Here is a 14300-nt window from a genome sequence, read left to right as displayed (position 1 = left end):
ACTGCAGTGCCTATGTGATTGAATACATGAATGCACATTTGTTTATTTGCCATATTATTAAAATCAGTCTCTCTCATGTTGCGCAACCCTTTTCTGGTTTATTTATTGTATGGATGAATTGTTTTTGATTCTTTTTGGTTTAATTGAAGCATTGCTGATGACTGTGTGTAAGCTGAGAGTTAAAAGGTGAAACGTCGCAGCTTTAGAAGTAGTTCAGCGTGTCGTGATGATGTAGAGGCGAGAGAAAGAGTTCATCGCTCCAACCGAGTCACCGTGTCCGTTACACTGCAGGTCTTCTAACCTGTGATTCCGTCCTTGATCTGGGAGGAATGTTAATGAAGCTTCCCCTCGTCTTCACTTGTTTGTGTGCCATAAATGGAAAAGGGAGGATTAACGGAAACCACGGAAAGACCAAAGCTTGCTTAACTCCCTGTGAAAAGGTGCAATCCTGTCTTTTCAGGAATAATAATGAGTGGATGATGCAAAGAGGGCTGAGATACTGGCCAAATGCTTCCTGAAAGAGCCAAAAACAACGGCTCTGTCTCTACAGTGATGATTCTCTTGAAAAGAAATTGAGTTTGACAACTTCTTCATCACGACAATCTATTTGTGTATCTGTATTTTCTCCATGATAACTGGAGGATATGGTTTGACCAGAAGGTTTTTAGGGCTTGAGACATGAGTCACAGTGATAAAAAGTCTACATGATGACAGGAGATGAAACATTGCTTTAAGAAATCACTTTGTTTTTGAAGTAAGATTTCTTTTTGGGATTTATTTTTAAAAATCCACCTATTTAATTTGTTTTTCCTGTTTTATTCAGAATATGATTAAATCCCACATGCTGAATCCATATATGTGAAATAGCCTAATTGATGATATAACAAAAAAGTATGAATCCCCAGTGGGAAAACTCATTTGTCACCAGAGACAACAGACTCATACAGACAACAACAGACAAGGTTCGCGGTGCGTAAGAACAAACACCAGAAAATGTCATATGAAACAAGACAACAAGACACATGACCGACATGAAAATATGCTAAATTTGTATCTAAAAACCACAACTAAAGGTGTTCAATAATAAATCAAACTGCTGCCGGGACAAAGAGCTCCTCAGTCGTTCGGTGGAACACTTTGGCGTCCTGAATCTCTCACTGAAGGAACTTATGAGTCCTTTAAAAACACAGTGTACTGGATGGCTTTCAGAGTAAACAATCGTGTTTAACGTTCAGTTCAACAACACACTTTATTGTACTTTTTTCTTTTTTTTAAAGCAAGATACCTGACAGGATGTTAATGCACAGCAGCGCGTTTATTTTTACTAAATAGTACAGAACCGACTAATGCAGCTGATCGATTACAAACGCACGTCACTGAACACGCGCGTCACAAACCGTGAATTCCAGACACGACCTTATGATAACTTTATCATCCTGAAGACGTCTCTCTACCTCGAGCTGATTGCTTAAAGACATTTATTTATCTAATCAATCGGTGTAGAGTTGTTTTCACAAGTTAATCAATTGTTCTCTTTGTCCCATCATTACGCTTTTGTGTTAAGTTTTCCCCAATAGTCAGAATAAGTGTACTTTTTAATCGTACTATAATTCAGTGATCAGGAACACGTGACACTTGAGACACTCAATTGGTAATGGTGATACCGCATGACAGACTTCAACAATAAATATGATCAGCAGCTGTTATGAAAAATAATTTTAAAAATCCATATTTGACCCACTTTCAGTAAATAAATGCATAAATATCCGCTTGTTTAACACTTGTATAACCATAAACAGTAGGATTGTGTGCCAGGAAGCAGAAGTGCTATTCCTCATTCTAAAATGAACAGGCTCCTTGGATGCAACAGTCCTTGCAGTGTGTGTGTTTGTGTTTGGGCCATGAGAGTGTGTCTAACGTGCCACAAGCTGCTGAACACGTGTACAGAAAGAGGAATAAGAACCTCATTATGTTGTATTTGATCTTCATGGAGTTACAAAAATTTGTAGATACAAAAAAAAAAAAAGTTGAACTATGATTCTGGTAATTCCGGTTCCATGTTGGCCGTGTCCCACATGAGGAGACAAGCTATGAATCTCTCTTTCAACGGTAGGTGTGCCACTCTGCAAACTAATGCAGTAAAACAATCTCTTCACACCTTAGTGCACTCAGTGAAATAAATACATGTTATAGGATGTAAATAAATAATAATTAGCTAAACGAAATACAATGTGTGTGGGTTGTGCTTCTTATTGTTACTTTTTTACTTGATCTCAAACGTTAAAAAAAAAAAAAAAAAGTATAGGTCACGATGCAAATCTATATTAAAGTTGTGTACACAAGTGCAAAGGATTCACTGAGTGCTTGTATTTGACGTACAGCAGTCAGATGACAGTGTTTCACCATCCCGAGAGAACGTCACTCACGGTGGAGCGAGTTCGCCGTTTGGCGCTTCCTCTGAAGTGGAGGATCTAAATACGCCCCGCCCATTTGTCACAGCTGAACCAATCAAATCAAGGAGGGCGGGATTAACGTTCTGACGTCAGCCGCTAGCGACGCCGCCGACGTCGTCAGAGTTTTACGTGCAGCTCGGGTGTTTAACAAGCGATGCTCCCATCGCCCGACAGGAAGAGTAGCCGAATGTCTGTCGGGAATTGAAGTATGAAACATAAGACGCGTTGTAACCGAAAGTAATCGTCATGCAACGGTAGTCATTTGTTAAAATTGACTTATAGGACAACATTGGAGCGGCTTTTACCTCACTTTTGCCTCGAAGCGCACTTCCGTGTTGCGCGTTATTGGATTTAAATGTGCGTGTTATGGTAGCATACATACGTTAAACGGGGCGGTAGCGATTCGGTTTATTTGGCTGTGTTGTCCAAACCCGTCCGACAGCCTGGGTCTGTCCCTGAGGCATGAAGAGGAAGGCTAAGGCGATGGGTGCAACTCAGAGCTCGGCTTTAGCCTCCAGCCACAACGCGTCTTCAGCTGCAGGACCGTCAGCCTGGCTTTCTGAAGAAGACGGACCGGTGAGTGTTTACAGAGCAGCTGCTTTTTAAGGGCGTCACGTGACTGCAGTAAGTGACAACTTGATTACAGTGTATTGCAATCTGAACGTGCAAGTTCCATTTAAAACTGGTGACACTTTGAGTTCAGGCCATATGGTTTTACATTTTGCAGACGCACCTATAAGGTGCGCTGTTGCGTAAAAAACACTGAATACAATCTAAGGTAATGGACTTATTTTGCTAACTTTCCAGATGTAGGCTTCAGTCTGAAGGATCCGCTGTCATTTAAGAACTTATAAGCTACACATGAAAAGATTGTATGCATAGATAGATAGATATGTACTTTCTTAATCCCAAAGGTTTTTTTTCTAAATTGCATGCAATGGAGGTATTGGTCCAAACTAGACTGACTATCCAGAGTTTGAGCTCATCTGTGTCGTGTCTGTTTCCAGCTGTTTCAGGTTCCTCTGGAGATCCTGGAGGAGATCTTCCTGAATCTCTCTCCCCACCAGGTGGTTTGTGTTTCCCGGCTAGTGTGCCATCAGTGGCGGGAGGTGGCCGACAGTGAGTCTCTGTGGAGAGAGCGATGCCGAAGAGAGGGATACCGCCTCCGCGATGCTTCCAAAACCCCCAAAGACTGGAGGCTGTTTTACTTCTTGTGCAAGAAGAGGAGGAACCTTCTCAAGAATACGAAAGGAGAACGTACGAAAGCCACAGAACCGATTTTACTCACCATCCGTTGACGTTAAACCCAACAAATCGGTTCTCCAAAAATAATTCCTCTTACACCCTTTTCGTTGTAGATGAGATGAAGAACTGGCAGATACTGGAGAGCGGCGGCGATAACTGGAAAGTGGAGGCCGTCATGGTGCCACATCCGAATGAGACGGTCCAGCAAAACTTTGTGACCTCTTACGGGTGAGCGTGAGCAGCAGTGGTCCAAGAAAGCAAATGAGAATTATTGCGCTTTGCTGCATCGTGATTTGTGTGGCGGCTCAAAACCTCTCTGTTGTCCTGCAGGATGTGCATGAAGTCGCAGCTGATTGATTTGGAGGCGGAAGGTTACAACCCATTGTTTATGGATCACTTCCAGCCAGACATCAAAATAACTGATTGGTGAGGAAAACACACACACAAATACACACACACAAATCTCACAGCTCTAAAGATCCTAATGATGGGAAATTGAATTGCTCACAAACCCGATCCAGATAGATGACAAAAAACTTTTACACACTTTTCATACATCCACATAAGATTGTGATAGCGAGGGTCAAGTAAAGGCTCAATACATACAACCGTGTTGCATATATTATAATATATATATAATAGCCCACATTCGTCTAACTACGAAGGAAGGAGGCATGTGTGGATCTGCACATCTTTCTTTTTTGTACTGTGCATTGAGACCGTATGCGCTTCAACTTTCCTCGTTTCATCGTACAACACAGAACGCATGTTTACCTGCGAGTCATTTTGGCCAAATGAGGATTCTAAAGTCACGAAAAGCAATAAACAAAACGGATTAAATGCATATGGGAATGTGTTTCTGCTGAGGCTGTGGGATGATGGTTGAACCGAATTGCAGACCCCTGATCTTTGTTTTATTAGGTACGCCCCGCGATTTGATTGCGGCAGCAAATATGAGATCCGCGTAGAGTTGCTGAATCAAAGAAAGAAGCCGGTGAAGACGTTCGCTCCCGACACGGTGTACTTCGAGCAGTGGAACGATCAAAAATGGAATCAGGTGAGTCCAAAAGCGTGAGGCATAAATTAAGATTCAAGATGTTTCTACTGTCAAATGCAGATAATAGACAGTTGTTCTATACGATGAAAAGCTTATCGAGCTGGAGCTGTTCACCAGCCTGATGGCCGGTGGGTATAAACTATATATGTTAAGTGTAATTAGTATGACGTTCAGAGGAGGGACTCGAGGACGACAATACTTACCGATGTATATTTTTTCAGATGATCCACGTATTCCAGGACTACGGGCCAGGAGTGAGGTTCATCCGTTTTACCCACGGAGGCAAGGACACTCAGTTCTGGGCAGGATGGTATGGGATACGCGTCACCAACAGCTGTGTTGAGATATGTCCGGCAGTGGAGACATAGATTGATGGTTTTCACCGACCGCCTGCTTCCTGCCTCTTCATAAAAATTGCACCTTCTCGATGGAAAATGCACCAATTGTTATTTTCCTTATATAATCTGCAGTCATTTTATATGTTGAAGTAACATTTATTTTTTTGTTCTTGTAAAAATGACTGTGCATCAGATTCTTTATGAAATGTACCCACCTGTGCATGTAGAGCTATAGTGGCGTAGCGCGCTTGTGTGTTGTACAGTGCTGAGCAGCAGAAGTGAAAGAACGTAGTTTCTCATGAAGTCGAATTGAAAGTGTTAAAAAGTAATAGATTATGCAAATGCAAGGTTATAACAAAATCACTCAAAGAACGAGGAAATACCTCCCATGGCCTCGGGTTTAACATTTTGAGGCTAAAAAAATGTATCCAATTTTCTCAGAGACACATTTTTGCAGTGAGGTCAGTGGTTTCAGTACCAACGCGTCATTCTGGTCCATGAAAACAGCCTTTCACTACGTCACCCTCCACGTTCAGCATTCCTAATATTGAATGAAAGCTACCAGAGTAGGTGATGTGCAACATCCGTGATAAGAATGAATGTCACATGGCAAGAAACATATATATATACTGTATTAACTCTGCAGCACTATAACGAACCAGCCTTAATGTACATTCTAATAATCTTTGCACTGATCTGTTAACGTGTATGTTCTGATGCTGAAAACGTGTATTGGAGAAGTACAATCTGTGGGAAATGTATAGTTTCATAACCTTTAATAAAGCCAGAGACCATGTAGTATTTGAAGTTAGGTTTATTCATAATACTGGTTTGTGGTGCTTTATCACAAGCGAGATACAATACAACTTTGATGTCAAATCGAATAAAAACCAAAGAGTAACTCGTTCTCTCTCAACATGTTTTTTTGATTTCAGTGTCACATTTCCTCCAAATCTCTATTTGTAATGCACACATTGTATTCAGTCAATAAGTTAGGAGTTATTCTCACTATATTTACAAATCAAATTCAAGCCCGTCACAATCCAGGCACGGTTATAGTAAAAGACAAAATGCAAATAGTGCTAGTTCAGTCAGTCAAAAACATCTTCACAGGGTTCCAAACTATGTATAGCATTTTGTAAGAACAATGCGTCACCAACTTCAGCAGCAAAGTCTGTTCACTTTACAAAATAGTTCGTTAGCCGGGGAGTTTTATGGGCTGGAGCGCTTACAAAGTTTATCTACTGCCATTTTTCAGAAGCATTCAAAGACACATCATTTTTTTTGTTACCTCACTTCTGTCACAAAAAGTCAACCGACTGGGAAATTGTTGTGCTCCAACTTCTTGCATATAGTTCGTTAAATTGACAATTATAACTCCATACCTTTTCCCTCACGCCTGCATCGGCGGATCTCTACTTTGACAAGTGTCAATTTATAAAGTTATAGTTTGGCACAACGAGTACTACAATGGAGCGTAGCCTAGAAATGTCACATCGTCAAATATTTCTTGGATCCGCCCAGAGGCGATGTTGACATTGAACATAAAATTATGTATAAGAAAAAAACTACGTCAACCTTTAATGAATCCTAAAAGAATATTTGTCTGTTTTTCTACGACAATGCCGTGTCAACCACATGCAGTCTTGTGCTACAGGGTTGAACATGTAGTATAAATGATCAATTTTATGGGAATTACTTGAGAAGTAAATATAGAATAGATGTAGTACATACTAATACATAATTGGAGCAGCTCACTACCAACATTCTCAGCTTGTTTGCCTTTTACAGGGCCGTCAATAAAACAGGAATTGTATTAAAAAAACATTTCATAGTGTTTCCTTTTGGAAATCGCACTTCTCTAAACATGTGGTCAAACTGAAACAGCATCTCATTATTTCGCCAACAGTTAGATGTATTTGAAGTATTCAGTGTTCCCATCATGTAAGACCGTTTCAATGGCATCAAATAATCACAAACAGCATCAGATGTTAATCCATCCCAAAAAAAAGAAAAGCACTTTCAACACATTGAATATGTATTTAGGTTAGGCTAAATCAGTCAGAAGGCAAACATTTCATAATATCCTCACTCATGTTGGAATGTGCTTGTGCAACAAACCTCTTCAGTACTGTTAACCTAGATTTGGAAACGGGTGTGGAGAAGGCTGCGACGAAAAACTTAGAGCAGAACACATTTACGCCTTTTCTTAGGTTCAGGAGGCTCCAGGGCAGCCAGTATTGCCTCATCAAACACATTCTTTAATCCTTTCTGTGGAAATAAAATATTAATATTCAAAACAGGGCTGTGCTCCAAATACATATTAGCATCTTCTGGGAACTAATTGCAAAAGAAGGCTGGTGTAGAAATGGAGCAGGGCAATCAAAAGTTTCCTTTATTCAAATAACATTATACAAGACTCCTTCATGATCAAGTTGTCTGAGTAAAGACAAAAAGCCCATGGGGAATTTTTGATGATGCAGTAGAAAAAAGAAAGAAGAAAAAAAGGTTATTACTGTCTAAGACAGATTGTGGCATAAATGCTTTTGTAGGTAAAACTGATGCTGAATAACAAACAAATGCAGTCATGTCCAGTTTCACAGAATTGCACCACGGTGCTGACAACAGAATGAAGAACTGAAGATTGGCACTCTTGTAACATCAGGCAGCATGGGTAATCGTGATTAGGCCGAGTTGAAAAGAAAGCACGCATGAACAGAGGGGGGGGGAAAAAAGTTAATGGGCACAAAGTTTTTAAAGTTTAAAAGAGCGGTTGTGGTTATTTTAGTGACAGACATCTCTTTACAATGAGTAAGCAGCAGACAATCGAGAGGCAAAGCGAGATGCGAGACGACATCAGAACAAACAGCATTTTCTCTTTCTCTGAGTTTCGGGGGGCTCTAAAGCAGCTAGGATAGCCTCATCAAATACGTTCTTCAGTCCCCGCTACAGAAGAGGAAAAGAAAGGAGAAAGACAGGCACACAAACACAAGAGTTAGATGAAGTTTTTTGGCCAAACGCTGTTAGCAAAAGACATGGCGACGTATGTGCACCCCTGCTTGGAAACGGACATTCAAGCACATGCTCGTCACGCTGACTTCAAGCTTGGTTTTAATGGGAGATCTTACCTGTGTTAGGGCTGAGCACTCGACATATTTGACTGCCTTGAGGTCACGAGCCAACTTTTCTGCGGTCTCGGGGGTGATTGGCTTCTGTTTGTTCTTGGCTAGCTTCTCCACTGTAGAGGGGTCGTCACGCAGGTCAATCTGAGTGCCGACCAACAGGAACGGGGTCTTGGGACAGTGGTGAGTTATTTCTGGAACCCACTGGAGAGAAGAAGAAGAAAACACAAACAAACACACAAGCTCATCACCAAAATGCTCATTTACAAGTGACGCGTCAAGTACGCACAACAATGCGATTAACTAGACTCAATAATTCAGATCAATAAACCTGTTCTAAACATGTGATTGTATAGTTTGAAGACTGGGGTTATTGGTCGATAAAGTGACAGGATTACAGATTTTTGGATTAAAAAAAAGGGGAGGTTGTTTTACAATATTAGAACCTTTATTTTCCTTGTTATTGGTTGTAAATGTGTACATGTCCACACTGGAATAATAATAATCATCATGTTGTATTTGTTACTTCATAGACTTATCTCCTATGTTATGTCACCAAAAATAAATATATCTTACCACCACTTCCTATGATTACAATAAAGTGATTGACCGATGCCGTTCCATTGCTATCTCAAATAGCTAGAGAGGGTATTGTTGACAGGCCGGTCTGGTATCAGATACCATTATTTCTATCAATAACGGTATCAGATACCGTTTTTTATAGAAATAACTATTTAGTACATTTATATGCATGTATTTATTTCATACATTTTGTGTAATAAAGTTAAGAAAGCATTTTTTAATACCCATTCTGATGTGTTATGAATAAAATAATCATCCCAGTCACTTCCCAACAGTGAGCCATACAGCTCATTGATTAAACACTGGAATCATATTCATAAACATGTTTTGTTTTACAAACTTAAAAATAGCATCACAAAACCACAGTCTCACAGTTTTTGTTTTGGCTTTTTTAAATAACCTCTACTTTACACTTTGACCACCATCTGTGATTATAGGATCCAGTGTGATCTCCTGTATGAAAAATACATTACAAAAATGTATGACAGAGGTAGCAAGGAGGAGAAATACTGAACAGCACATGTGCTGCATTTAGAGTCTACAACTATTTATTTTTTTTACTTTTGGCCTGCTTAAATCAAGTGTATCAGAGATCACTATATACACAGAATACAGCGTCTAAATCATGTCTACGATGTAGAACAGTTTTAAAAAGCAAGTTGTAGCTTCATTCATACCTCCCCTTGGTATTAGTCTGTCTATACTATTGAACTCATTGCATTACTGCTGTACAATCTTCAAATCACTCAGTAACAGAGCAGAGTTTGATTACATGGAAGCCACTGTGCAAGCAGTTTAATTTCAGATATTTTGAAAGAGGATGTTGTTAGATTTTTTTGTTGGGGGGGAGCAACCTTACTGCATTTAATAAACCCTTTGTACTCACCTTTTCTTTGACATTCTCAAACGAGGAAGGTGAAACGACTGAGAAACAGACTAAGAAGACGTCCGTCTGTGGGTAGCTTAGTGGTCGTAACCTATCGTAATCCTCCTGACCTATAAAGAGGCAACACCACAAATTAGTGTATTATGCTTCAGACAAACAATTGTACTTAATTCCAAGATTGATGCTGAAGAGTAATAATAACAATAATAATCTCACCTGCTGTATCAAATAAACCAAGGGTGTATGGTTCACCCCCGATCATTACAGTTACTGCATAGTTGTCAAAAACCTGTGAAAAATAAGAAGGGGGAGTGAACAACATGTGATGGTTTTACTTTCTTAACCAAAAGGTTGCAAAGCACACATCTGACTCTGAAACACATCCAAATGTACTTACTGTGGGTACATATTCAGATGGGAACTTGTTTGTGGTGTATGAAATCAAAAGGCAGGTTTTTCCCACCGCTCCATCGCCCACCACCACACATTTGATAGTCTGCATATCTGTGCTGTTTGATTCTGCAGTGAGCTGTGGGGAGAGGCGATGACTCGTTAGGACATTTCATGCGTTATTTCTGCTGTTACATTGGTCCCTATGAAGCAAAAAAAAGGGGGTTTCAAGGGGAAAGAATTTGTAGCCTAGCTTCAGCTAACGTTTGTTAAATGTCACACCCCATCACCACTAGAGTCTAGAGCCTAACGTTAGCTATCGACAACGTCAACTCACTTGTATACACATTTAAATCATAGTATTGTTGTATTAAGGGAGTAGACCAATCACACAATATGACGCTGCCCGCCTTATTAAACGCGTATTGGTGTCGAACACGTATTTGTTATCGGCTAGCAAGCTAAGCTAACGCAGGGCTAGCAATCACTAGACAATGCTAACAAGCTAGTTTAGCCTAGCTTAACATTAGCTCGTACATTATCGCTAGTTTACTCGCTGCATCTCAGTCCAAGCTAACAACACGAGGCGTGAAGACAATGTCCGACCTTATATTCATGCTCGAGCATCAGTCAGATCACATTTTCGTAACGTACCAATGTCCCTGCGCTGGCTGACGGTAGATGTCTCTTTCGCCGGGCGTTGGCACCAGCGATCAGCGGCAACTTGCTACTTACGAGAAGCTAAGTGAGACCGAGTCCGTCAAGGTAGAGCGAATAAAACCGGACGTCACCTTCACATTAAAACATTTAGCGCGTAAATATTAAACTGTATTATTACAAATAGACAGGAACCACACTAACTATAACGTTTTGTTTTTTTACTCAAATCTACAGTTTTAATTTGAGGTACTTTCCCTTCGTATGCAGGTTTTATATTATGGGCACCACATGGGAATTCATAATTAATTTACTGATTTACTTGAGTATTGCCATTTGACTTTATACACCACTACGTATTGGATGCCAATATAGTACTTTTTGTTCTGCTGATAATATTTGACAGCATGGAGTGAAGTCAATTGTATTTATACAGCCCAATATCACAAACCACAATTTTACATCAAGGGGATTTACAAACTGCAGGCTATGACATTCAACTCAGTTTGACTTTTACGTGGTTTTATTTTATTTCTGTTTGTCCAAATGAAATTCCCTTTATCCCAGTCGCCTAAAGTGGTCCTCAAATGACAGTTATATCATGTTTTAATGATTTTGTTTAACAAGTGTAGTTCTTGCATCCTGAACCGTTCGCTTGTTTTCGCTGTGCTTTTACTTTGAAAGATGACTTTCTTTGGTTATGGTGGCTGTCTTGACTAGAGTTCATGCCAGAGTTTCCTGCAGCAGAAGTGATGACATCACCTCCTAAATCTCTCACACCTTGCATCCTCATCTGAATTTGAGCTCCACCTCCTCCACCCTACATCTACACGCTGCATGCCATTCTGTATGTAACAAGACAATTGATAGATTTTGATTTGACATGAATTATGTAATTTGAGTATCAAACATGTTTTTTCGTTAATTTTTATATATTTAGCTCGTGCAAATTCCGCTATCAGAATATTAAAAAATGAAGAATACAATACAATTAGCGTGACATGAATATTGCATTACTTTAATGATCTTTTGTTGCTTTTGCCATTTACAAGTTGCCACGATCCTGTGAGGGCACTTTCATTAACACAGACCTTTATGTGGAAGACTGTTTGAATGTCACCGTAGGAAATGAACAGGTGCAACAATAGAATGGCTGAATTCCTTTATTGCTTGCTGGCTCGCTGTTACACTGATGGCTTTACTGTGGCACATGAATAGAATAGTCATTGTTAATAAAACGGTGAATATATGCGGTTCTATGTGCTATTCTCTGAGAGCACAGGCCAGACACAATTATCCAATATATTGCTGCTCCAACCAGCAAGCTAATGAAATCTGCTTGACAAGGTTCACAAATCCCCACTGCTTCTTTGAGATAATCCGTCACATGTTCTGTTTAAATTTAGCTTTGATTTGTGACGGTCCCTTCTCCTTATGTTGGTGGCTGCAGCGCTATTGGAGGGTACTCATTGACACGAGACCCACCTGGACCCGGTAACCCCCCTCCGCCCCCCTTGCCTTTAAACCAGATCAGCAGCCGGTTGTTTGGGCAGATCTCCACACACACCACACATCTCTGCGTTGTTGCTTTTGGTGTCTTTTCCTTGTTTTTACAGTGCAAACATCCACGCAGCACATTTTACAGATCAAATCCCATGTGTTACACTTATGAATACATATAGCATACCCGTTTGTCTCCTGTTTTAGTTCTAGTCTAGGATTTGGGCTGAGACAGATTGAAACTCACCCCTTTGCGTGAATAGAGAAACACTCAGCTGTTGGTATCCAATAACATTTTCTAAGAACAATCTAATCTACGGCTGTGATCCTCTCTTTGATTGACAAAGAATGTAACAGGACATAACCACCATTCCACTTTAATGTTGGTCAATATATCCCAAGAGTTGGGCCTTCGGTTTTGTGGTTCAGCTCTTTGAAGTACTAAAGCACTGACAGATTGTATATAATTCAGAGAAACTGGTGGTTCGAAATTAAAACATCAACCTCTATGAAGACCTGCAAATATGTTAAATAAAAGCCAAGAGCCTCACTTCTCCAGAGGTTCCAATTTTCAGATGATTGGATATTCAAAAGTTAGGCCCAAAGTTATCTTTATGCCCCGGCACCAAATTCATTTAGGTTTTAATCATTTATACTGAGAAAAAAGAAGCCGAAAGCCACCTTCTCACTTGGTTTATTCCTCTGTTTCATTCACACACTGATAGAATGTTGCTAGAGGAATAGTTTTGTAGCCTCAGTACAAATGATAATATAAATCACACAGGACTTTCAATCATAGACGTTTGAGTTTTGGATTGTTGAAATTGTTGAAGTTATTTTCCTGCAGCCGTTATCCTCCACACGGCAATGTGTGTTGTTACCAAACAACACAACATGAGAACAAAGAGGATCCAACGCAGAGTCGCCCACCAACTGGGACAAACAAACAAACAAAGTAAGGGTTTAGAATCATTTGGTTTGTGGCACAGCATTTCATATATTTATACATTTTATTATATCAACTGCTTTTAATATTTTATCAATATTCCACTGAATGACAATTGCCTGTCGACTCTTCTTACCTTATTACCTCTTGTTCCAGATGAGTTGTTGTGGTGGTTGCTGTTGTTGTTGTTATCACTGTGGGAAAAAAAATCATATTTAATTTGTATTAAACATCAACAAATGACATTTACTTACTGATCAATCCTGTCGACACTATGTTTAACCATCATATTAGGCCATTATTCCTTGACTGAATATTCAGTATATGTTGTGCTGCTATCACCACGATACTGTTTGCACATTTTATTATTACTAATAGTGTTTTTGGTGAATTATGTAGGTCCCTGTGGGACTGCTTTAATAAGAATATGTATGTTTTGCTGTGGAATATATTATCGAAACACTTTTGCAAATGTTTTTACACCCTGAAAAAAGATACGATGGGTTTAATAATTCACATTTTACTTTCATAGGAGTGAAAAATGTGTTGTTCCCAAAATGTAAAAGTCATTTTTGTTAGTTAGTTGCAGCAGAAACCTTTTGTCTACAATGTGGAAACATTTTCTTTGACTTCACAACACATTAAAACAACACAAGGCAATTACTTCAGCGGACAGACAGATAGAGTTAAAGTCAGCTTATGAGTTGTTTTTTTTATCTTTCTGGGGCAGTAAATCATGATGAAGTGTCTGAGCTAACTCTTCTACCTGTGTGGGAGACGCAGAGCTTGACACCAGCGTACACATTCCTTCCAGATCTGGCGATGACACACCAGTACTTGTCCGCATCACTCGCTCTGAGAGAAGTCATAGTGACAGTGAAGACCCCCGCCTCCTTATCGTCTACGATGGAGCTCCTGTCTTTTGGTCGCCTTCTGGGTGACTTCACCAGTATTTCACACAGCTCATAGATCTGTCCTTTGCACCAGTACTTTGAGTAGTCGCTGAACTGACGGTCGTACTGACAGGCGACCGTCACAGACCCTCCGTACGCTCCTGTCACCGCCTCCGGAGCCGACATTTCGGCCGAGGCCACAGCTTGCTTCGTTAGCCAGAAGAAACAGAG

General features: G+C 40.0%; 3 protein-coding genes across 4 annotated transcripts; 1 reads left to right on the top strand and 2 right to left on the bottom strand.

Moving 5' to 3' along the window:
• The first annotated feature begins 2594 nt into the window (after positions 1–2594).
• Positions 2595–5992, top strand: LOC137800396 (F-box only protein 6-like). The gene is made up of 6 exons (XM_068597575.1): positions 2595–3029; positions 3461–3710; positions 3812–3926; positions 4029–4124; positions 4620–4755; positions 4977–5992. Exons 1-6 carry the CDS (start codon positions 2916–2918, stop codon positions 5121–5123), a joined length of 858 nt encoding a protein of 285 aa, XP_068453676.1. The 5' UTR covers positions 2595–2915; the 3' UTR covers positions 5124–5992.
• LOC137800398 (cell division control protein 42 homolog) lies at positions 5890–10859 on the bottom strand. 2 transcript variants are annotated; one of them, XM_068597577.1, is made up of 6 exons: positions 10728–10859; positions 10081–10212; positions 9900–9972; positions 9684–9793; positions 8222–8419; positions 5890–8039 (listed from the first exon to the last, which is right to left on the bottom strand). In XM_068597577.1, the coding sequence occupies exons 2-6, from the start codon at positions 10183–10185 to the stop codon at positions 7950–7952; spliced, it is 576 nt and encodes a 191-aa protein (XP_068453678.1). In that variant the 5' UTR covers positions 10186–10212; positions 10728–10859; the 3' UTR covers positions 5890–7949. The 2 variants fall into 2 exon arrangements, with proteins under 2 accessions (XP_068453678.1, XP_068453679.1); XM_068597578.1 differs by having other exon boundaries at positions 5890–7364.
• Positions 10860–11913: 1054 nt separating this feature from the next.
• On the bottom strand, positions 11914–14300 carry LOC137800399 (CMRF35-like molecule 3). The gene is made up of 3 exons (XM_068597579.1): positions 13943–14300; positions 13313–13370; positions 11914–13163 (listed from the first exon to the last, which is right to left on the bottom strand). The coding sequence occupies exons 1-3, from the start codon at positions 14253–14255 to the stop codon at positions 13064–13066; spliced, it is 471 nt and encodes a 156-aa protein (XP_068453680.1). The 5' UTR covers positions 14256–14300; the 3' UTR covers positions 11914–13063.

Source organism: Clinocottus analis, unplaced genomic scaffold (assembly GCF_023055335.1).
Source record: "Clinocottus analis isolate CAN_PGR_092001 unplaced genomic scaffold, fCliAna1.0.p SCAF_4, whole genome shotgun sequence".
Lineage (NCBI taxonomy): Eukaryota > Metazoa > Chordata > Actinopteri > Perciformes > Cottidae > Clinocottus > Clinocottus analis.
The sequence above is the reverse complement of the archived record's forward strand: the minus strand, read 5'-3'. Positions and strand labels throughout refer to the sequence as shown.